We start from the raw sequence: 25,858 nt of genomic DNA, 5'->3' as shown, positions 1-25,858 counted from the left end.
TAGCCCTATTCTCAATTCTGACTAAATCTTCCCAGAAAATATTTTTAGTCTACCTGCATGTTAACTATCAAACTCAAGCAAAAACTACGAAAGCCATGAACCCCTTGGAACATGCCTAAAATAAACTTCCTAGCTTCTTTCCACCCTAAGATCCCTATTCTCATCTACTCTATTCCTACTTTTTGATTCCTGTTTATCAAACATTTTGTCTGCTTTATATCTTACTACCTTTCAGCCACCAAGTTGCAGATGATACTATGATTCCATCCTGACTTTCCTGGGCAGACGACCTCACTAATATGTCCTGAAGACTCTCTATAGCCTTACCACACTAGGGAAAAGATAAAAACAGGCTGGGAGTAGGGAATCAACCTGCCAATGCCCATGTCCACCAGAGAAGCAATTATAGAAGCCTGAACTCCGCAACTTCTGCACCCCATAAAATTTTTTGGATAGCTTACTTGGATAATGCACTTTGTCATGGGTACAACCCACGTTCTAGTCCTGTACCCCCTACCCCATACTGTCCACACTGAAGGAAGCTTCAGTGCTGAGGTGTCTTTCTGTCTCTCTATCTCTGCTTTCTATTTTATTTGACAGGACATAGGGAAATTGAAAGGGGAAGGGAAATAGAAAGGGAAGCAGACCTGTTTCACCTCTTATGAAGTGTCCCCCTTGAGAGTGGGGCGTGGGGTCTCAAATCCAGGTCCTTGTACATGGTGACATGTGTGCTTAACCAGGTGTGCCACCCCTACACCCATCTTTCTATCTGAGTGTTTCCAAAGAACATAAAACACTAATCAACTAAAATAATACTAGTCAATGTTTCAAATATAAAAAGTCCCAGTGACAATAAATAAACTCCTTCAATAAACTAACTTATCACTAGCATACTTTCACCAATATGTTTTTATTGAGGAAATGTTTTACAAATTGTATTATTATTAAGGGGCATAGTATAACATCACTCTAAAATGAGTTAGGTAGCCTCACCCATCACCAAAGTGCCACCTCCCTACACTACATGACACTGAATCTTCTGTCACTTTTAAGATCCAACCCCCCATGTCCTTCAGCTACTAAGCCTCAAGTATGAAGACTTAGGTATAGAGTTTGCTTATATTTCACTCTATATTTTCCTTGTTTTATGTCTTGAATCCCATAAATGAGTGACATTATCTGGTATTTACCTTTCTCCTGCAATATTTAACTTAGCATGACCCCTTTAGCTCCATCGATATTGTAATAAGATACAAGATTTGATACTAAAGCTGAGAAGTATTCCATAGGCCATGATGTACTTGTTCATTTATCTGTTTCAAATCTTAGCTACTGTGAATAGTGTTGCAATAAACAAGGTGTGTATGCATCTTTTATGATTAGTATTTTATGTTCTTTGGATAAATACCTAGGAGAAGTATTGCTGAATCATACGGTAGGTGAATTTTTAGTTATTTGTGAAATATCTACACTGTTTTCCATAGAGGCTGGAACAGTTTACATTTCTACCAGCAATGTATAAATGTCCTCTTTTCTCCACATTTTCATCAACGGTCATAGGCTTTGGCCTTTTTAAGGTAGGCCATCTCACAGGTATGCGGTAGTATCTCAATATTGTCTTCATTTGCATTTTCTCTGATAAAAGTTGGTGAGTTTTTTTTTAATTAATCACTAAGAATTTTTTTCACGTGGTCCGGGAGGTGGCTCAGTGGCTAAGGCACTAGATTCTCAAGCATGAGGTCCTGAGTTCAATCCCCAACAGCACATGTACCAGAGTGATATCTGGTTCTTTCTCTCTCTCCTCCTATCTTTCTCATTAATAAATAAAATATTTTTTAAAAAGAATTTTTTTCACTTTGATCTCCTTTTTTTGTAACGGAAGAATATTTGTTCCTCTTTTTACCTGCTTCATGTCTCGTGGGAATTCTACTTTTCTCTGTTTTAAGCTCTATGAAACAACAAGGAATTCTTACCTTCTGGTTTGGCTGCTGTGGGAGTGTAAAAATAGACTTCCAGTAGGTCCAAGTAAAGAACACAAAGATGGCATGATAGAATATGAGGTAGATAACTGAAATGTAAGAATAAAAGTCAGTGCTTATTATTTTTTTCATTCTAGAAATTTAGAAAGATAATTCAACAAAAACCTTCTGTTTGATTTAACAATTAGCAGTATTCTTTGGGTATTACTATAAAAACTTCAGACTTTTAATTTTTCCATCCAGTGACAGAAATATGTCATACCAAATTCTGTACTAGGACTTTCTGAAAGTTGCATGTTTTAAAAGTTGCTGTATGAAGTATCACACTCCCCAACTTCAGTTTATACTACAAAGCAATAGTAATGAAAACAGTATGGTAGTGGAATAGAAATGGACACTTGGATCAGTGGAGCAGAATCAAGAGCCCAGAAATGAACCCACATAAATACGACCACCTAATATACGATAAATGGGCCAGAAGGATTCATTCAATGGGTTGAAGGTTTCCTGACAAACCCTCTCTTCTTTTGTTGATGAAGCCCATTCTCACAGGTGTGAAATATAATATCAATGTGGTTTTAATTTGCATCTCTCTAATGAATTGAATAGAGAGGAAAAAGAGAGAGAGAAAGAGAGAGAGAGAGAGAGAGAGAGAGAGAGCTGCAGCCCTGCTTAATCACTCGCAAAATTTGCCCCCCTGCAGGTGGGGGCTGGGGACTCAAATCTGAGCCCTTGTGCATTTAACATATACGCTCAACCAGGTGGGCCACCACCTGGCCCCTTCTTCACTCTCCTTAAAAAGTTATATGAGGTAGGGACAGTGGCACATCTGGTAGGGCGTAAATGTCACCATACACAAGGACCTGGGTTCAAGCACTCAGATTCCACCTGCTGCGGGGGGGGGGGGGGGGAGGTGGTTGGAAGATGCATCATGATGGTACAGGTGCTGTAGGTCTCTCTCTCTCTCTCTCCTTCCCTTCACTTTTCCATCTCAATTTCTTTCTGTCTCTATATGAAAAAAAGGAAATGAAAATGAAAAAAAGAAAAGGCTTCCAGGAGCAATGCATTTGCCATATAGGCACTGAGCCACAACAGTAACCCTGGTAGCAAATAAATTAATAATTTAATAAAAAGTTGTATGGGAGGCTGCAAGCTAGCTCACCTGAATAGACAGTATGCCACCTTTATCATTTGTATAGTCCAGGTTCAAGCCTGTCTCTCCAGAGGGGGATTTCTGAGCTCTTCCCAGTTCTCTACTGCAGACTCATACCTAACTCCACTCCCCAGGCCCTAGCCACCAACTTCTTGTCTCTGCAAGGTGAATCTGTGCCTCCTATTTCAGCCTCCACTACAGTCTCATCCAGGCTCCCTGACTATGCAGCCGGATGAAGGTACCTCTGCAGCAGTTTTACACAGTCAAACTCACCTCTGTAGCAGTGGGGTGCTGGTGGTGCTCTATGAGTCCTTTCTAGGTGCCCACCACAGCTTCACCCTGGGATGCAGATAATCCTAGTAGCAGACAGGCCCCTTTACCCTGCATATTTAAAGCTAGAACAACAAGGTGTTCCAAGCCAACAATGTAGAAAAAAGGGCAGAAACAGCGATTCTGCTATCTCTGTCTTTCACACTCTCTATCATCCCTTTCCACTGGATTCCTGGCTGTCACTATCCAATAACTAAAGATTAAAAAAATATTTAAAAGGTCCTTCCATGTCATGCATCAGACAAAAGACTAGTAATCAAAATATATAAAGAGCTTACCAAACTCTGAAACAAAAAAAATCAAATGACCCCATCCAAAAGTGGGGAGAGGATATAAACAGATTATTTACCAAAAAGGAGATCCAAAAAGCAAACACACATATGAAAAAATGCCCCATAGGGCACCAAAGTAAAAACCCAGTGGTGAGGGGTAGACATGCAGCTTCCCGGGCCAGTGGGGGGTGGGAGTGGGTGGGAGGGATGGGTCACAGTCCTTTGGTGGTGGGAATGGTGTTTATGTACACTCCTAGCAAAATGTAGACATATAAATCAGTAGTTAATTAATATGAGAGGGGGAAAATCGATTGTATGTCTCAAAGTTTTTCAAAACACAAACTGAATCTTTTTAATATATAGGCTATGTATTTGATATGCGGACTCTCTCAAAAGCCTAGACCAAGTAGATTAGAAGCATCCAATAGCACAGCTATATACAAGATACTGGATACTGTACAGCAAACCATAACAAAGGGACTTTTCAAAGTTAACCCAATTAACAAATAATGTGATGATAACATTAACTATCGATTGTCTTTTTGAACCCTAAGACAGCAGGAACCTCACATCTCCACTATAGAGCCCCTACTTCCCCCAGTCCTGGAACCCTTGGATAGGGCCCACTTTCCCGTATGCATCTCCCAATCCAAACCAAATATTGCATCTGCCGATCACAACCTAACCAACGCAACAATTGCCACCTCAACATGCTTCACCTCAGACTATATCCAGAGACTTCATGTGTGGAATGACAACCCTTCAGCTTCATTACTCGGGTGAGACCTTTCCTTTTATAGTACACTCTAATTTCATCTCAGGTAGTTCACTTTCTAACAAAGTCCCATAACCTAGATATACACCAGTTTCTGTGAGAGAGAGCTTATGTGCACACGTATCCATAAAATACTGCAAAATATATACCTGAAAGCAGAAGTACACTAGAGTTTGCAGTGAGTATCCCCCTAACACTTCCTCTCCACTATTCCAAGCTTGGGATCCATGATTGCTCAACAAATTGTTTGGCTTCATATGTTAACTCTCTTTTCAATCACCAGGTTCCAGATGCCAACAGGATGCTGGCCAGGCTTCCCTGGATTGAAGACCCCACCAATGTGTCCTGGAGCTCAGCTTCCCCAGAGGCACACCTTACTAGGGAAAGAGAGAGGCAGACTGGGAGTATGGACCGACCAGTCAACGCCCATGTTCAGCGGGGAAGCAATTACAGAAGTCAGACCTTCTACCTTCTGCAACCCTCAATGACCCTGGGTCCATGCTCCCAGAGGGCTAGAGAATGGGAAAGCTATCATGGGAGGGAGTGGGTTATGGGGACTGGGTGGTGGGAATTGTGTGGAGTTGTACCCCTCCTACCTTATGTTTTTGTTCATTAATCCTTTCTTAATAAAAAATTTTTTTAAAAAGTAGCACAATAAAATTATATTATTAAAAAAAAAAGAAAAAATGCCCCAAGTCATTGGTTGTCAGAGGAAAGCAAATAAAGACAATAAATAGATAGCATTTCACTCCTTTGAGAATGCCATACATCATAAAGGACTGTAACAACAAATGCTGGAGAAGTTGTCAGAACAAAGGACCCCTCCTGCATTGCTGGTAGGAATGTCAATTGGTCCAGCCTCTGTGGAGAGCAGTCTGGAGAACTCTAAGAAGGCTAGAAATGTACCTTTCCTTACACCCTGCAATTCCTCTCCTGGGGACATATCCTAAGAAATCAAACATACACATTCAAAAAGATCTGTGTACTCAAATGTTTGTAACAGGACAATTTGTAATAGCCAAAACTTGGAAGCAACCCAGCTGTTCAACAACAGAGAAAATTGTGGTATATATATATATATATATATATACACACACAATGGAATACTACTTAACTATTAAGATTCATGAATTCACCTTCTTCACCTCATCCTGGACGGAATTTGAAGGAATCATGTTAAATGAGATAAGGCAGGAAGAGAATGAGTATGGGATGATCTCACTCATGGAGAGAAGTTGAGAAATAAAAGAAAGGGAAACACAAAGTTGAACTTGGACTGGGTTTGGTGTATTGTTCTCACTCCTGAGAGAATGGCGTCTATCAACAAAAGAGGAAATGGCAGGTATTACAGAGGTTGTGGAGAAAAAGGGACTCTGCTACACTGCTGGTGGAAATGCAAACTGGTGCATCCCCTTTGGAAGACTATGGAGAGTCCTTAAAAAAATGAAATTACTTTATGATTCAGGAATACCGCTCTTAGGCATTTATCCAATGGACACTGAAACATTAATTGGAAGGGACACATGCACCCTTCTGTTCATAGCTGTATTATTCACAATAGCCAAAGATGAGAAGCAGCCTAAATGCCCATTAGCTAAAACAGTTTTGGGATATATACTTCCATGGAATACTACTCTGCACTCAGAAGTGATAATATTGAGTCCTCTGGGACAAAATGGGTGGAACTGGAGGTGACTATGCTTAGAGGTAAAAGATGGATTCACTCAGATGTGGAATCTAGAGATCTGATTTATATAAACTTGCCAAAAAAATCCAAACAGAACAGAAGCAAACAAACTAAGATTTATAAGAACTATGATAGCTATCTTTGGGAGGTGGGAGGGTGCAGAAACTTTGGTGGTGTGGAACTATATACTGTAATCTTACAATCTTGTAACAGAGTATTAATATCAAATAATAAATATATACATACTATTAATAGTAAATTATATATATACATAAAGAAAACAACTACAGGATATGGTTTCACTTGTATTTGGAGTTTTGGGAACTGATTCACACACAAAAAAAATGCAAAAAAAAAACCTAAAAGCAAATAAATTGTCTCTAAGACTTTCTGAGAACTATGGTCTTTATCATTAGGAAGGTGTGAACTTTGGTCAAGGGTGTAGTCTAGAACTGCACCCTGTATTCTTTTTTTTTTCCTGTATTCTTATAATCTTGTAAACCACTATTACATATATATATATATATGTATATATATATATGTATATATATATATATATATACATATATATGCTTAGAGAAAAAGAAGTGGGAAAAAATCACCGCAAAGATCAGTGGATTTATCATGTAGGCACCGAGTCCCATCAATAACCCTTGCAACAATAAAAAAAAAAAACATTGATGAACTGAAAGAGTGTAGTCATAATGATTAAAGGAATTATACTCACGTTCTATTTCATTATAAAACCTGGCAATACTGGTAATTTCTATCATATGTCCTGCCAATTCTGGTTCTATAACCAAATGGACAACTGAAGGCAATTTCATCTATATCCCTATTCAAGCTTCCTGATAAGTGCCATCATAGTACTTGTTGAGTTTAATATGCTTTTATACAATTCACTTTAAGACTGACAGAGGGGCACTGTCCTGATCAATATAATTTTTAATGCAATCTTACCTTTTTCTGCTGGACTCAAAATAGTCACTGTAAAAAGAAAGAGAGTCCAAAATCAGCGATATTTTAAGACATTGTTTTTCTAACAATTTTTCCTTAATATAACTTTTGAGCAATTTATTCAATAGTACTTTAGGAAAAAAACCACCAGCTAAGATGAGGAAAGGCAAGGATTTTTCACTTTACTTCATCATAAAACCTGAGTATTTAATAATTCTACTCATTCAGTAAGTACAAATATAGCCTGTACTTGATATTGAAAAAGCCAACTAATAGTATAACTCAAACATAGTATTAATAACTGAAAAACTAATAAATAAGGAGATGATTATTCGGTTTTCCAATGTAGTCATTACAGAACAGCTTTAAAAACTGAGTTTCTCTTTTATACTGAGAGGTAATGTGATTTGGAAGCAGCATACTAACTCCAAAGTCAGACTGACCATTTGGTAGTGATCATTAGAAGCCCAATAGTTCTACTTTATAACCCTGGTCATGTTCTTTTACTTACCCAACAATGGTCACTACACAAAGGATACCTGAGTACTACTTGACTTAATGAATATAACTGCTATTCAGCATATAGCTCAAGGCAAGTTCTTAGTGAATGTTAATTATAATATTTGAACTAGCATTTCATAAAATATCAGAACAGGAAGACAACTTAACAGTCTCTAGTTTATCTGCCTAATTTTATAGAAGGGGAAAGTGAACTGGAGTAATAGCAAGGTCATAAAGCAGATGAATGCTGGAACTAAATTCAAGCCTCCATGATTTTTCCATATACTATGTCTATCTAATTTCTGCAATCATTCCTTGCTGGCTTATTATATATAATATTATTATATATTATGATATTTGTGCAAAGAGTGCCATTTGTGCAATGTGATGCTTATTTGTCTTGACTCACTCCCCATGGTAAAGTGAAAATTACAGAGTATGGTCCTTAGTCTTGAAAAACTATTAAATAACATAATTTTCATATAAAATGAAAAATAGTTAAGGCTAAAAAAATGGGGAAACAATAATCAAGAGAAAAAGACTATATTCTAGGGGATATGTCACTGATCATTTCAGGCATTTCACTGATCATTATTTCATGCTCTTCCTTTTTGTGAATCATAAAATCTGCTCTTAGTATTATGTGTGCTTAACTGGGTGCACCACCGCCAGGCCCCCAAAATCTCCTTTTAACAGTAATTTGAAGGGATTATCTTTAAAATATTTCATTTTCTTTGCACTTTATAACACACTGGTTATGTTCTCATTTTTTCTAATATACTTTCCTACAGGTCAATACTGATTCCTTCCTTAAATTTACAATTAAAGAATCCTGATTAAGAATGCTGGAAGTAAGCATATACTCTACTTTGACAATATAAATAGAAGCAGAAACAAGGAGAATGTATGAGGCACTTTGTGACTTCATCTTTTTTCACATGCATGTTGCATGATGGAATCAGTTCCACTAGGTCCTGTATTTGGTTAAAAACATTTCTTTAAAACGGAGTGACAAAGTAAAGAGGTGTTCAGAGATCAATAAAGAGCAGCTAGCAAGTTGCTGTTTGATAGATCTCTTTCTACCTCTGTAGCTTAACACTCACCGCTAAACAAGAGGTGAAGGTCCTAACTCCCATTTGTTTGGTCACTTGCTATAGCACTGTAGGTAAAGGAAAATGATTACTCAGTGTTTTGCAAATGTTGTCTGTATATGGAAAAGATTAACGGGAACCAGTTACATCTCCAGGTAAGTAGCAACTCTCTTCAAGTAATGTGCAAACCAGATTGGTTTATATGATCCAAGAATGAAGGACAGAAATAAAATCAGTGGGTAAAAGATTCAGGTAGATATATTTTAGTTCAGTACAAGAAGAAATGACAGTGAAGAGACTGACAATGTCAACAGCAACAAAGCAGCACTGAAAAGGAGTGAGTTGTGCATGACAAACACTTGGAAATAATATAAAGAACATTTTAGTCATCAGTTAAGCATTGGACTTGTAAAATATTTTCATTCTTGAAGTCTCTAAGACTTCAATAAACAAGAGAAAATAATTTTCTTGTAAAAGTTCCTTTAGAAGTTCTGTACTTCTAGAAAGGGAAAGAAAAAGCAGGATTTCACCATTTTCAGCCGATCTTGGATGGACCTTGAAAAAATCATGCTGAGTGAAATAAGTCAGAAACAGAAGCATGAATATGGGATGATCTCACTCTCAGGCAGAAGTTGAAAAAGATCAGAAAAGAAAACAGAAGTAGAACATGAAATGGAATTGGCGTATTGCACCAAAGTAAAAGACTCTGGGGTGGGTGGGTGGGAGAATACAGGTCCAGGAAGGATTCAGAGGACCTAGTGGGGGTTGTGTTGTTATATGGGAAACTGGGGAATGTTATGCATGTACAAACTATTGTACTTAAGTGTTGAATGTAAAACATTAATTCCCCAATTAAAAAAAAAAGAAAAAAATCAGTATTTCACTAAAACTGGAGTGGGGTACCAAAGTAAAAACCCTAGGGTGAGGGTGAGGGTGGATGTTCAGCTTCCCGGGGCGGTGGGGGGGGGGGAGATGGGACACAGTCTTTTGGTGGTGGGAACCGTGTTTATGTACACTCCTATTAATTTGTAGTCATGTAAATCACTATTTAATTAATATGAGAGGGGAAAATTGATTGAATGTCTCAAATTTTTAAAGCACAGTCTTTTTAATGCATAGGCTGAGTCTTTGATATGTTGACTCTTTTAAAAGCCTAGACCTGGCAGAACAGAAGCAACCAGAGGCACAGATAAATACAAATAATGTCAAAGGACATAAATTATGGTGATGTTGTGTATGATATAGCAAATCCTAACAAAGGGATTTTTTTCAAATTTAACCCAATTGTCAAATAATGTGATTACAGCAATTAACTATCTATTGTCTTCTTAACCCTAAGACAGCAGGAACATCCCACTTCCTCTATAGAGCCTATATTTCCCCCAATTCTGGAACCCCTTGAGTGGGGCTCATTTTCCTGCATGCTTCTCTCAATTCATACCAAATGATATTGCATCTGCCAATCTCAGTATAATCAATGCAAGGAGTACCACCTCAGCATGTTTCACTTCAGATTGTGCCCAGAGACATTAGGCATGGAATGTCAACCCTTCAGCCTCATTACTCAGGTAAGATATTTCCTTTCATAGGATTCTCTAATTCCATTCCAGGTGGTTGGTTCACTTCCTAACAAAGACCCAAAACCTAGATATAGACCAGGTCCTGTGAGACAGAGCATATGTCCACATGTATCCGTAAATTAGGGCAAAATATATACCTGAAAGCAAAAGTACACAATAGTCTGCAGTGAGTCAGTATCAAGTTCATAATGAAATAGTACCTATTCTTCAGCAATTTGTTTGGCTTTGTATGTTAACTCTCTTTTCAGCCACCAGGTTCCAGATGCCATCAGGATGCCGGCCCGGCTTCCCTGGACTGAAGACCCCACCAATGCGTCCTGGAGCTCCGCTTCCCCAGAGACTCACCCTACTAGGGAAAGAGAGAGGCAGACTGGGAGTATGGATCGACCAGTCAACGCCCATGTTCAGCAGGGAAGCAATTACAGAAGCCAGACCTTCCACCTTCTGCAACCCACAACAACCCTGGGTCCATGCTCCCAGAGGGATAGAGAACGGCAAAGCTATTGGGGAGGGGATGGGATATGGAGATTGGGTGGTGGGCATTGTGTGGAGTTGTACCCCCCATCCTATGATTTTGTTAAAGTCTCCTTTCTTAAATAAAAATAAATAAATAAATAGTATCTAATTAGACTTAGATAACCCCCTCACCTACCTCCTATTACAGTTCTTTCACTCACTCCAAAGCTAACCTTAGCAAAGCAAGGACTGCAAAAGCTGAATAAGGGCAAGAAACTGGCATAACTTAATGATGACTCTTTAGTCACTATCAGACCACCCCATCAGCTGGGGCCCTATCTGGGGAGTCCTGAGATTCCCAAACAGACATGATGGGCCTAGACCTCAAAGAAATCCCTCTCTCCATTGTTGCCAGTCATCTCTATCAGGAACAACATAATAGACCCCTTTGTGGGCCCCCATAGGACCTTGCCCTCAAGTTGGATCAACAACGGTAGACAATGTTCCATCCTCTGAAGGGAGGTTAGACAACATACTCTACGCTACACATGAGGAAGATGGGTCCTGATATTGGGGCAGCTTGGAATGTTCCTACTTATGACCACAGAATGTGAGCTCAGATCTACAGGGATGCAGAGGTCACATAGGCTCCTCAGCTGAATATGGGCCCCAGACCAAATCAAATCAACGGGGTTTACAATCAACAATATTTATACCCCCTTCCCCATATTAAGGAGCTACTCTCTTCCCTGATTCAGCTTTCTGTCCCTTTTACAGCCATGATATCATCTGCCCAGACAATAACTTTGATTCACCTGCATATCAGATTTCAGGCTCAGGCAAAAAAAAAAAAAAAACTAGTATAGCCACAGGCCCTTTGGAATATAACTAAAATATGCCTACTAGCTATCTACAAAATGGAGGGCCCCCCAACTCTTCATCTGCACTATTCCAGCCTTTAGGTCCATGATTGTTCAACAATTTGTTTGGTTTTGTATGTTAACTCTCTTTTCAGCCACCAGGCTCCAGATGCTAGCATGATGCCGATCAGACTTCGCTGGACAGGCAACCCCACCAATGAGTCCTCGAGCGCCCCTTCCTCAGAGTCCCACCCTACTAGGGAAAGAAAGAGGCAGGCTGGGAGTATGGATCGACCTGTCAACGCCCATGTTCAGTGGGGAAGCAATTACAGAAGCCAGACCTTCAGCCTTCTTCAGCCCACAATGACCTTGGGTCCATACTCCCAGAGCATTAAAGAATAGGAAAGTTATCAGGGGAGGGGATGGGATATGAAGATCTGGTGGTGGTTTTGTCAATGCTTCCTTTTTATAAATATTTTTTTAAAAAAGAAGTTATGTACTTCTAAGGAAAAAGAAACTTTTATCCTAAGACACAGTATCACATTTATTTTCCTAATATTGCATTAAGAGAAATGACCATAATTAATTTAGACATATATTCTTTTTGGCTCCAAGGTTATCCTGGTATCCATTTTTCCATTTTTTAAAGGATTTTATTTATTTATAAGAAAGATAGGAGAGAGAAGGAACCAGACATCACTCTGGCACATGTGCTGCCGGGGATTGAACACAGGACCTCATGCTTGAGAGTCCAAAGCTTTATCACTGTGCCACCTCCCAGACTACAATCTTCCAGGCTAACTCCAAATCCAGTGTGTCTTGGTGAATAATACCTAGTAATCACTGTAGCAACATACACACTCCAGGAAGCCAGCTACTACAGGCCATCTTAACCATGACAACCATCTGCCTATGCAAATAGCCAAAGTCCACTAAGTGCTGCTCTTCCCTGCTGGAATCTGTCGCCCTAACCGTGGCACATGCCTATCCGAGCATGCCCCACCCCCACTCAGAGTTGGCTGGGTTGCCATTCCTACATGCTGGGACTCACTGCCCTAGTCCTAGCACTCACAGATCTCCACACACAGTAACCTGGTGCCTGCCTGCTAGTAATCAATCTTGGATGGAACTGGAAGGCATAATGTTAAATGACACAGTCCAGAAAGAGAAGTACAAATACTAAAGAGATCTCACTTATAGGTTCAACTTCAGCAACAAGATCAGAAAATAAAAGGACAAAGGACTTGGAGAAACCCCATTTTACAGTAGCAGCAAAGACAATTAGGTATCCAGGAATAAATTAAGGAGATGAAAGGTTTATACACTGACAGTTGTGAGTTACTATTAAAGGAAAAAGAAAAAGATGCAAGTGGAAAGATATCTCGTGCCCATGAATTGGAAGAATTAAGATTGTTAAAATGGCCATCCTACCCAGAGCTATATACCACCTTAATGCAGTCGCTATGAAGCTTCCAACACATTTCATCAGTGGAATAGAACAAAACCTGCAAGAGCTTATCGAGAACTGTAAAACACCCATAAATGCTAAAATAGTCCTGGAAGAAAAAAAAGTTAAGGCATCACATGTCCTAGCCTCAAATTATACTACAGGGCTAATATAACCCAAACTGCCAGTACTGGAACAAAATTAGATGCAAAATGAGTAGAATAGAATTCCCAGTCCAGAAAAAAAAGTAGCTACGGGTACAATTAAGTTTTGACAAGGAGTCCAAGAACATTCAATGGAGAAAGGAGATTATTTTCAACAAATAGTGCTGGGAAGAATGGGTTGAAATGTGGCAAAATGAAACAGGACCACCACATATCACCATGCATTAAAGTCTACTCCATGGAGCAAAGACCTGAACATTAATTAGACCATAAACCATCGAATACATACCAGAAAATTCCATTAGGTTTTCTTCAGAAAGATCTCTGAAGAATAAAATCTAACAGCAACCGAACAAAAACTAAAGTAAACCATTAGAACCACATCAAACTGAAAAGCTTCCACAGCAAAGGGAATCATCGTCAAGACAGAATGACACCCTACAGAATGGGAGATCTTTAGATGCCATACATTAGACAGATGGCTCATAAGAAAAAATATATAAAGAATTCACAAACTTCAACAAAACAAACAATCAAAACTCACTAGAAAGAGTTGGGGGCGGTAGCGCAGCAGGTTAAGCACACATGGCACGACGTGCAAGGACTGGCCCAAGAATCCCAGTTCGAGCATCTGGCTCCCCACTTGCAGGAGGGTCGCTTCACAAGTGGTGAAGCAAATCTGCAGGTGCCTTTCTCTCCTCCTCTTTGTCTTCCCCTCCTCTCTCCATTTTTCTGTCTTATCCAATAATGACATTATTTTAAAGAACAACAACAATAATAATAACCACAACAACGATAACACAACAAGGCAACAAAAGGGAAAAAATTTTAAAAAAGCCTCCAGGAGCAATGGATTCGTAGTGCAGGCACTGAGTCCCAGCAATAACTCTGGAGGCAAAAATTAAAAAGAAAAAAAAAACCTCACTAGAACCCTGTATGACCAATATACATGAGAAAATGCTCAAAGTCCAGTTGAGGAGACATCATAAATGGTTATGGAAAAGATTTCTCTTGGATGGAGCTTGAAGATATCATGTTAAATGAGATAAGCCAGAAACAAAAGGATGAATATGGGATGATCTCACCCATAAAAAGAAGTTGAAAAACAAGAAGGGAAAACACTAAGCAGAACGTGAACTGGAGTGGGTGTACTGCACCAAAGTAAAAGACTCTGGGGTAGGGGAAGAGTTCAGGTCCTGGAACATGATGGCAGAGGAGGACCTAGTGGGAGTTGTACTGTTACATGGAAATGTATGTATACACGTACAAGCTATTGTATTTTACTGTCAACTGTTGTTGGTATGCTTATAAATTCTGCTTATAAGGCCTTCTGTTTTGATCATCACATTAGGTTCGCTTGTATTACTTACACTGTAGTCTATTTACATAATCATTGTTTTCTTGGCATTGGTTTAATCCCCACTGGTTCGCGCGCTTTTTCCTTCTCCCCATCCCCATCCTAGGTACTTCCTCTTACTGACACTTCCACCTCAGGAGATATATAAGGACAGGATAGTGATTAGAGCTAGATCGAACTGCATCCCCACTCATCAATAAAGATTGAACTGTGTTTCCAGCTCAGCCATGAGTCCCTGGTCGTCTCTCTCTCGCCCACGAAGCTAGCCCTGCAACTGGCGCCCCGAACTGGGACCGGCAAACTGTAAACCATTAATCCCCCAATAAAGAAATTTTAAAAAAGAAAAAAGTAAAAGATTCTCATGCCTGAGGTTCTGAGGTCTCAGGTTCAATCCCCAGAATGTCATAAGCCAAAGCTGAGCAGTGCTCTGGTCTCAGTGTTTGTCTGTCTGTCTTTATCTCCTATCTATCTATCTATCTATCTATCTATCTATCTATCTATCTATCTATCATCTATCTATCCCTATGTACCTCTAGTTATAAACAAGTAAATACATTTCTTTTTTAAAAAAGAAAGTACTCAAAATCACTAATTATCTGAGCTATGCAAATAAAAGAAATACTACTTCACACTTGTGAGAATATCATACATGAGAAAAGACAGAAGCAAGTCCTGGTGAGGATGTAGAGGAAAAGAAACACTTCTACATTGCTGGTAGGGATTTAAATTGGTTCAATCCTTGTGGAAGATAGTCTGGAGGAAATTCAGAAGACTAGATATGGGACTATCCTAGACCCATCAAACTCTTCCCTAGGGAACTATCCATACAAAACAAAAACATCTATCCAATCACTATTTAATTAATATGAGAGGGCAAAAATGGATTGAATATCTCAAATTTTTTGGTGCATAGGCTGAGTATATGTTCCTTCGATCTAAGCAGTTAAGACTTCACAAAGACTTCAAAATTCAATCAGATTGAATTCCAACAGTGGACTCAAATTGTTAATATATTTCTAATAATGACCTATTCTTTGAGATATTAAGTTTCCTGAAAGCTTAGACCAGGGAGAGCAGAATCAACCAGTGGCGTTACTTTATAAGATACAGCTATATATATAAATAATGTCAAAGGACATAAATTACAGTTGAGGTCGTGTATGATACAGCAAATCCTAACAATGAGATTTTCAAAGTTAACCCAAATGTCAAATGATTTGATTATAGCAATAACTATCCATTGTCTTCTTAAACCCTAAGATAGCAGGAACCTCTCACTTCCTCTAAAAAGCCCATACATCTCCTAGTCCTGGAACCTCTAGGGTGGGGCTCACTTTCCTGCATGCTTCTCTCAGTTCAAACCAACTGATAATGCATCTGCTGATCCCAACCTATTCAATGCAACAGTACCACCTCGGTGGGCGTGCTTCTCCTCAGACTGTATCCAGAGACATCAGGCATGGAATGTCAACCCTTCCGCCTCAATACTTGGAAAGACCTTTCCTTTCTCATAGGATTCCTTAATTCCATTCTTGGTGGCTCACTTCCTAAACAAAGCCCCAAAACCTAGATATAGACCAGGTCCCATGATATAGGGCAGATATACACATGTATCCATAAATTAGGGCAAAATATATACAATAAGCAAAAGTGTACAATAGTTTGCAGTGAGTTGATAAATGCAGCAAGCAAATAGAAAGACCTAAAAAGACACCATAATGTACCTAATCAAATAGTTCGGACTTAGACCTAGATACCTTCTCATATACTTCCTATTATACTTCCCTCAGTCACTCCAAAGCCAACCTTATCAAAGTAAGGACTACAAAAGCTGAATAAGGGTAAGAGACTGGCATACTTTAATGTGGACTCTTTAGTCACTACCAGGCCACCCCATTATCTGGGGCCCTAGTCCGGGAGTCCTGGGATTCCCACACAGATATGATGGGCCTAGACCTCAAACAGATCTCTCTCTCCACAGTCACTGATCATCTCCATCAGGAAAAACATAATGGACTCTTTTGTGGGTCCCTATAGGAGCTTTCCCTCAATGTGGATCAACAATGGCAGAGACTGTTCCATCTTCCAAAAGGAGGTTGGATAACACACTCTGCCTACCGCCTGAGGAAGATGGGTCCTGAAATCTGTGCAACCTGAAATGTTCTTACTCCTGACCACAAAATCCGACTTGGATCTAGAGGGATGCAGAGGTTACATAGGCTCCTATGCTGAATATGGGCGCCAGATCAAATTGATGGGGTTTACAGTAAAAAATATTTATACACTTTTCCTATATTTGGAAGCTACTCTCTTCCCTGATCCAGCTTTCTAGCCCTGTTTCCAGCCATGATGACATCTCCCCAGACAATAACCTGAGTCCACCTGCATATCAGATGTCAGGCTCAGTCATGGCCTCTTTGAATATCCATAAAATAGACTACTAGCTTTTTTCAAAATGGACACCCCAAATCTTCATCTGCAATATTCCATCCTTTAGGTTCATGATTAGTCAACAATTTGATCTGCTTTATATCCTAAATCTTTTCTGGGGGAGTCAGGAGGTAGAACAGAGGGTTAAGCACACGTGGTGCAAAGCGCAAGGAGCCGCCTGAGGATCCCGGTTCCAGTCCCCGGCTCCCCACCTGCAGGGGAGTAGCTTCACAGGCGGTGAAGCAGGTCTGTAGTTGTCTATCTTCCCCACCTCCCCACCCCCCCCCGTCTTCCCCTCCTCTTTCCATTTCTCTCTGTCCTATCCAACAACGATGACATCAACAACAGTAACTACAACAATAAAAACAAGGGCAACAAAAAGGAAATAAATAAATATTTAAAAATCTTGGGGGGTCGGGCGGTAGTGCAGTGGATTAAGTGCACGTGGCACAAAAGCACAAGGATCCCAGCTCAAGCCCCCGGCTTCCCACCTGCAGGGGAGTCACTTCACAGGTGCTGAAGCAGGTCTGTAGGTGTCTGTCTTTCTCTCCCCCTCTGTCTTCCCCTCCTCTCTCCATTTCTCTCTGTCCTATCCAACAACAACATCAATAATAAAGATAATAATAAACACTACAACGGTAAAATGACCAGGGTAACAAAAGGGAAAAAATGGCCTCCAGGAGCTGTGGATTTGTGGTGCAGGCACAGAGCCCAGGCAATAACCCTGGGAGCAAATATATATGTTTTTTTCAGCCACCAGGTTCCAGATAATACCATGATGTCAACAGGACTTCCCTGGGCAGATGACCCCACCAATGTGTCCTAGAACCCAGCTTCCCCAGAGTTCTGCCCCACTAGGGAAAGAGTGAGACAGAGACAGGCTGAGAGTATGGATTGACCTGTCCACGCCCATGTTCAGCGGGGAAGCAATTACAAAAGCCAGACCTTCCACCTTCTGCACCCCATAATGACCTTGGGTCCATACTCCCAGAGGGTTAAAGAATAGGAAAGCTATTAGGGAGGGCATGGGATACGGAGTTCTGGTGGTGGGAATTGGGTGGAATTGTACCCCTCTTATCCTATGGTTTTTGGCAGTGTTTCCTTTTTATAAATGTTTCTTTTTTTGCAGAGTTTTTGTGGTGGGAACTGTGTGCAGTTGTATTCCTCTTATCCTATGTTTTTGTCAGTGTTTCGTTTTTATAAATAAAATTTTTTTAAAAAAGGAAAAAAATAAATTTTTTTATTGTTCAAATTCATGATAAACAGCTGTTTACAAGATTGTAAAACTATAGGGTATAGTTCCACATCACACCCACCACCAAAATCCTATGCTCCCACACATCCGCCAAACAATAACCACCATAGTTATCACAGTATCTTTGAGACAGTTTGTTTACTTGGTTTTTTTTTTTTTTTGCAAGTTCATGTGTTACAATTATTTAGATTCCACATGAGTAAAGCCATCTGGTAGTTGCCTTTTACTTCTCTGCTTATTTTCCTAAGCACAATCACCTCCATTTCTAATTACTTTATCCTAATGGACACAGCATCATCTTTTTGACTGCAGAATAGTATTCCATGGAGTGTAGATCCCATAACTTCTTTTTTTCTTATCAGCACGCTGCTTCACTCTGGTATATAGTAGCATAGAGAATTGAACCTGGAACTTCGCAGCTTCAGGCATCAAAGTCTTTTTGTATAACCATTTATCTACCATGCTCTTTCCCACAACTTCTTTAGCCAGTCATCTATTGATTGACATCTAGGCCATTTGGTTATTGTGAAATATTCAGCTATGAATATGGGGGTGCATATGTCCCTTCACATTTGTTTTCATGACCTTTGGATAAGTGTACGCAGTGGGATATTGCTGGGCAGTCAGGTATTTCCATTTTTATTAAAGAACTCTCTATACAGTTTTCCAAAGGAACTGTGCCAGTTTGCAGCCCCACCAACAATGTAACAGAATTTTTTTAACTTTGATGGAAAAATATTGGTGCTTTCCTTAGAGAAAGGGTTGAAGTGTGGTAACACATTTTTAAGAGATGAAAAATTGTTGTACTTATCTGAGATCAAGGGGAAGAGACAGGAAGAATGAGCAAACAGGCTATTTTTCTAGTGAAATCACACTAAAACTTTGAAGTTTGATGTGGTGAGTATTACACACATCCAGAAGTGTGAAGCTGTACTCCAGAAATTCTGTACTATTGTAAAGCATTAATAGATGAATCATAAAAAGAAAATATAGGATTTTAGCAAAATTAGAAACCAATTACACCTATTAATCATACGTAAAATGCTCAAGCCAATGACAGAACATACATACTCTTCTCAAATGTACAAGGAACAACTAGCAAATGTAGAACATAATGCTGGTCTACAAAATAAACTTGAATAAATGTACATGGCTAGGGAGATGATTCAGCATGTAATGTGAAAGACTTAAATGTATGTGTTTCCTGGTTCAGTCTATAGTATCACATATGCCAGAGTGGTGCTATGGTCTCTCTCATCTGTAATGTAAACAAATAAATCTTATCAATGAGTAGCTAAATAAATTGAAGTCAGTGGCTGGGGGAAAAAAAAACAGTAAAATGACTGAGACTTTGGGTTTGACCATTAGTACCCCACATCCTGGAGCAGTGCTCTGGAATCCCTTGACATTTTTCATGTAAAATATCTATCTGATATGAAATAAGTAAAATCAGTCTTTAAAAAGAAAAACATAGGGAGTCAGGCTGTACCGCAGCGGGTTAAGCGCAGGTGGCACAAAGAACAAGGACCGGCAGAACGATCCCGGTTCAAGCCCCCAACTCCCCACCTGCAGGGGAGTCGCTTCACAAGCGGTGAAGCAGGTTTGCAGGTGTCTGTCTTTCTCTCCCCCTCTGTCTTCCCTTCCTCTCTCCATTTCTCTCTGTCCTATCCAACAACGACGACAACAATAACTAAAAACAATACAAAGGGGCAACAAAATGGAATTTAAAAAAAAAACATAGAAGACTCATACTTCTTGACTTTAAAATTTATTGCAAAGGTACAGTAGTAAATACAGTGTGGTACTAGTAGGAGAAGAAATGAATTAATGAGACTGAATGAACTGTCCTGGAAAAAAACATACTCTTGTATAATTATGGAAGGGAGTGGGGCGGTAACGCAGCAGGTTAAGCGCACATGGCGCAAAGCGCAAGGACCACCATAAAGATCCTGGTTGGAGCCCCCCGGCTCCCCACCTGCAAGGGAGTCGCTTCACAAACTGTGAAGCAGGTCTACAGGTGTCTTTCTCACCCCTCTCTGTCTTCCCCTCGTCTCTCAATTTCTCTCTGTCCTATCCAACATCGACGAAATCAATAACAACAATAATAACAACAATAAAACAACAAGGACAACAAAAGGGGATAAATAAATATTTCAAAATAAATAAATAAATGTGGTACTGCCATTATGCTATTTCCCTTGCCTATGAAACAACTGTTTTATAAAACAAAAACTCCCAATTAAAATCTTTCAGAAAGCAATCAACAAAGTCAATAAACTGAAGCTATCAAAATTAAAAACGTTGTGGAGCAAACAATACCATTAGTAAGTCAAAAATGGTTCACATAATGTAAAAAAAAAAGGTTTGTTTTCCTATGTCTAATGAAAATTGAATATCTGGAACATAATTAACAAAAGTACAATTAAATGTAAAAGTAGGCAAAGAATGTAAATAGACATTCCTTTAAAGAAGATATACAAGGGGCAGGGTGATGGTGCATTTGGCTGAGCACCCACACTGCAATGAGCAAGGACCCAGGTTCAAGCCACAGAATCCTACCTGCAGGGGAGAAGCTTCACCAGTAGTGAAATAGTGCTATGGGGGTGGGGTGTGTGTGTGTGTGTGTGTGTGTGTGTGTGTGTGTGTCTCCTCTCTAGCTCCCCTTCCCTCTCAATTTCTCTGACTCTATCCAAAATAAAGTATTTCTTAAAAAGATATGCAAATAGCCAACAAGCAAATGTGGAAAATGTTCAACATCACTAATCGTTAGTGAAATGTGTATCAAAATCACAATAATATAGCACTTCACATTCATTCTGATGGGTTTAATAATGAAAGGGAACATAAAACAAGTATTGGTGCTTATGTAGAAAAAATGGAGTTCTTCACTACTGACAGGAATAGAAAATTGTACAGACACTGTGTTTCTCCAATAACTGAAACATATAGTAAATATACAATACAGCAGTCCCCAATCCTTTCCCAGGAATTTACTCAAAAGAATTGAATACAAGGAGGGCGGGGCAGTGGCACATGGGGGGGGGGGTGTCAAGTGTACACAGTACGATGCACAAAGACTCCTGCAAGGATCCTGGTTCCAGCCCCCAATTGGAGCCCCTGACTCTTCACCTGCAGGGAGTGGTCGCTTCACAAATGGTGAAACAGGTCCACAGGTGTCTATCTTTTTCTTCCCCTCTCCTCTCAATTTCTCTCTGTCCTATCCAATAAAATGGGGAAAAAATGGCCCCGAGGAGCAGGGGATTTGTAGTGCCAATACTGAGCTACAGCAATAATCCTGGAGGCAAAAAGTAAAATAAACTAAAATAAAATTTAAAAAGAATTGAAAACAAGTATTCAAGTAGATAATTGTGTACAACTGTTTGCTGTAGTGATATTTAGAATAGAGAGAAGGTGGAAACAACCCAAATGTCCATCAATAGTTCAATGGATAAAGTATGCAATATAAGTACAATGAAATATTACTAAGATATCTTTTAAAAACAATGTAGTGGCCCAGGAGGTTTCACAGTGGTAGAGCTCTTAACTAACAAACATGAGGTTTAAACTCCAAAGTGCTGCTCTAGTTCTCTTTTATCTCGTGGAATAAATAAAATACATCATTTTTTTAATAAATGAAATGGTGTTACTTCAGTGTGGATGAATTTCAAAAGCATGATGCTAATTTTTAAAATCCAGGCATAAAAGGGTACATATTGTATATTTCCATTTAGGTGAAACATCCATCACGGATTAATTCATAGAAGAAATACACAAATTAGTGGTTGGTAGAGGCCCAAAGGAAGAAGATATTGGGAGTGACAGTTTAATATTTCTGCGGCTTCCTTTTTATGAAAGATTTTGGAATCATATATTAATGATGGCTATACAATGTTGTGGATTATGTTAAAGGTCACTGAATTCAACATTTTAACACAATTAAACATTATCTGGATTTTAACCTCAGAAATCATTACTCTCACTTTCTTCCCTGTCTAAAAATTTAAGCTTTTTTAAACTAAGCATAATCCCATGTTTTCATACAGCATTAAACCTTGAAAAAAGAATGCTTAGCATATCACAGAATCTAAGCAAGCATTTGTGATATGAATGAACAACCACATAAACAAGGTGTACACAGGGCAATAAAGATCAAGAGCAATCGATTAGGTAACTTGTCCCAGGCTTCCCAGTTGGTTAATGACAGAATTTGGGCTCTAGTAATCACAACAAATGTACCACTTTTGATTTCATCTTGAACTTGACATTAGGAATTGAGAAATAGGCTTAGATTCTATAAAGTTAAGTCCTTAGTATCAATTTTCTGAGTCATATTAAAAGTCAAGTCTACTTGAAAAAGGTATGGTCTTTCATATGAGGCAAATATAGGTTCTAATTTTTAAGAAAAAAATTAACTATCTTTATTTATTGGATAGAGACAGCCAGACATCAAGAGGAAAGGGGGTGACAGAAAATGAGAGAGACAGGGAGAGATTTTTGCAATACTGCTTCACTGCTCGCAAAGCTTTGGGCCTGAAGGTGGAGGGACCAGGGGTTCAAACCTGGGTCTTTAAGTGCACTCAGCCAGGTGTGCCACCACCCGGCCCCTACTTCTCCTTTTCATGCTGAACATAAGATTTTAGGAAAATCTTAATCTTTCTGAAACTATGATCACTCCTTTGTTAAAAGATTACAAAAGGAAGATGACAGGAGGGACTGATAGAGCTAGAACTGGAAGTCAAGGCTACCTTACTCCCTGTTTTTAAATGAATGATAGCTGATGCAAAATGTTAGGAAAACACTGTGCAGGCCAAATAAAACATGTCTTCAGACTACCTTTGGTCTGTGAATCACAAATCTTGACCTCTGTCTTAGTTGATAGTTAAGATACTGTGGTTGCTAAAGTATGGGTGGAGAATCCATAGTACCTGGGTAAGCTTGGCCATATGTGAGTTCTGTGTTCTTAGGTAAACTTCTTAATGTGCATCAGTTTTCTTTTCTTTAAAATGGGCATAATGATAGCATATACCTTATAAAGTTATTGTGAGGACTGTGTGTCTGTCTATGTGGTCATTTCAATGCTGGCAAGATAACAAGTATGCAAATATATTTAATAAAATAAATATGCACTGAATTTCATCTTTCAGTATCACATGACTTAATAAGAGCTTGTAGAAAGCTAATAACTTGTACTGATTATAAGCCGGTCTAATTGTTAAAAGAAATAAAAGCATATCACATGTTCATGAGTCAGAAGAGATAAAACTGTAAAAATGTCCATATTACTTCAAACAGCTTACAGATTCAAGGTAGACCTTATCAAAATCTCAATAGCAAGGAAATAGAATATGCAATTCTAAAAATTTACATAAAAATGAAAAATACCATAAATAAACCAAAAAATGATCCTGAGAGAAAAGTGAAGTTATCAAATTTCTATTGCAAGTAAACTCTATGTAAATTTTAGCTTTATTAGTGAAATAATGATTTACAAGACAACTGTTGTTACAGGGGAAAAATTTCTCATCTTTCTACAATAGATGTCTGCACACCATTTCCACCACCAATCTAGGTCCTCTTCCAGGTTAGTGCAAATAATGTAGGAGAGGGCTGTCAATCAGCCACTCAGTCCCCTCTCCTAAACCTCCACTCCCCCAACCCATGCCTAGTCTAAGTTTAATGGTGTTTTGTCCTTCTTTCCTTGTTTCTGAAACGACACTACTTTTATCATACTATGGTTCTTCTTTTTCCACTGCCTTCTCATACCAATGTCCTCCTTACCTCCCCACAAGATTTTCCAGGGTCTCTCTTATTCCCATTTCAAGTGCTATTATTTTTCTGATCATGATTCCTTTTATATCTTTTTCTGAAACTGACTTCCATCTCTTACAGTTCTTTTCCACTATTAACCCAAACTTTGCTATGACGTTCCTCTTTGGGTTTCTTATTGTTTTTATTTATTCTCACTTTTCCTCTAGAATTGCACTTGTCTCCTGTCTTCTCAAATTAAATAAGTAACATTTTCCATTTAGATTTATAACATTTCCTGTCCCTTCCAATGAGTTTCTCATTTACTGCCCCCTCTCATAATACCACCTTTTAAAAATCAGGAATCTCCTTTTGTACCCTATTTTAACACACTAAAAAAAACACTCCATCCACTCCTTATCTATAAGGAGACCTAGAACTCCACAATAATTCCTAACACAAAATCCTAGGCTCTTTCCTATATTTTCTGTACTTGCATTGCCCATACCTCCCTGTCCTTATCATTACTGAACTTATAACACTATTATCAATCTACAGTGGGCTGGTGGTGGGAACAGAAAGATGAGAAATTTGTACCCATGTGACAACAGCTGTCTTGTAAATCATAATTTCCCTAATAAAATAATTTTTAAAGTAGTGTCATTCGGAATAGGTGTCAGAAAAAAAAAATGGGAAGGAGTTAATGATGGTTCTCAAAACCAGAAGGCAGGAAACCAAAGGGATCCACAGAGTGACAAAATCAAAGGCTCTATTCTGATGCGTTGTGGGACTTTCTTCTATTGAAGAAAATGGTGAAGCTTGCAGAGAAAGAGAATGGAAGGTTTACTACGTGAACAAGAGAGAAGGAATAAAACTTGTACTGTGGTACCCCAAATGGGAGATGATGTGAAACAGTCTAGTTAGTCAGTGTGTAAGGATGAACACGGTAACAGATAACTCTTAATATGTGTGCGTGTGTGTGTGTGTGTGTGTGTGTGTGTGTGTGTGTGTGTGTGTGTGTGTGAGAGAGGGGGGGGAGGTTTTAAGAGAATACAGGAAATATTTTGGGATTCCTACTGAGTGAAAGGAAACTAGTAAAGAAATGTGGGGCTCCTAGACCAATACACTGGTGGTGGGATTCCTTGTGTGAGGGCGACCACGTGTGCCTAGTGTTATTCTAGAGGTTTGAGGACACAAAGTAAGTTATGTTCTCTATTGGTAGGGGGTAGCTCAAGAATAACACAAGGCACACGTGGTTGTCCTGTAGAGAAATGAGAATTCTAGGGAGAGGAAATTTTTGTGTCTAAGACCAGGAACTAATGCAAGAAAACCTAGGTAGAAACCGATAGGGCCATGACGGAATCCTCCTGGGGGGAAAAAAAAAAAAAAAAAAAAAAGCCCAAGGAATATTGTGGGAAGCCAGAGGTTGGAGAAGGGGTACCCTGCAGGGAGCTGAAGGAAAACCCGCAGTTTGAAGGCTGGGAACGCAGAGGAGCAGGGCAGATAATTATGCTGGAATTCCCCCACTGCAGGTGCCCAGGTCTACTTACCCAAACAGAGTTCAAAGACGTAGGCATAGTAGGACCAGAGCACAACGAGGACTATGACGAGCACTGGCACCCAGGAAACTATTCGGCGGCAGAACCGCAGACCCTCGGACAGAGCCATCTTCCAGCCCCGCCGCATCTTCAACTCGAACATCGACCTAGCAGGCCTGCTGGCGCTGGGTCGGAAAGGCTGGGGCTGCAGCTGAGAGGCGGGAAGGCTGGTTGTGCGGCGCTCCACTGTCTAGCCTGGCGGGAACCTTCTCGCAGGGCGG

General features: G+C 39.4%; 1 protein-coding gene across 6 annotated transcripts in view; it reads right to left on the bottom strand.

Annotated features, from left to right (window-relative positions):
- Positions 1-25,856, bottom strand: part of ZDHHC15 (zinc finger DHHC-type palmitoyltransferase 15) — a 394,441-nt gene extending 368,585 nt beyond the window's left edge. For all 6 annotated transcript variants that reach the window (XM_060183155.1, XM_060183154.1, XM_060183157.1 and 3 more), the window contains exons 1-3: positions 25,590-25,856; positions 7,157-7,183; positions 1,974-2,068 (exon numbers count right to left, since the gene is read on the bottom strand). In XM_060183155.1, coding sequence (XP_060039138.1) covers positions 1,974-2,068; positions 7,157-7,183; positions 25,590-25,740 — 273 coding nt within the window. In that variant the 5' untranslated portion in view covers positions 25,741-25,856. The remainder of the gene's footprint in view (positions 1-1,973; positions 2,069-7,156; positions 7,184-25,589) is intronic.
- Positions 25,857-25,858: the final 2 nt, after the last annotated feature.

Source organism: Erinaceus europaeus, chromosome X, assembly GCF_950295315.1.
Source record: "Erinaceus europaeus chromosome X, mEriEur2.1, whole genome shotgun sequence".
NCBI classification, from domain to species: domain Eukaryota; kingdom Metazoa; phylum Chordata; class Mammalia; order Eulipotyphla; family Erinaceidae; genus Erinaceus; species Erinaceus europaeus.
The sequence above is the reverse complement of the archived record's forward strand: the minus strand, read 5'-3'. Positions and strand labels throughout refer to the sequence as shown.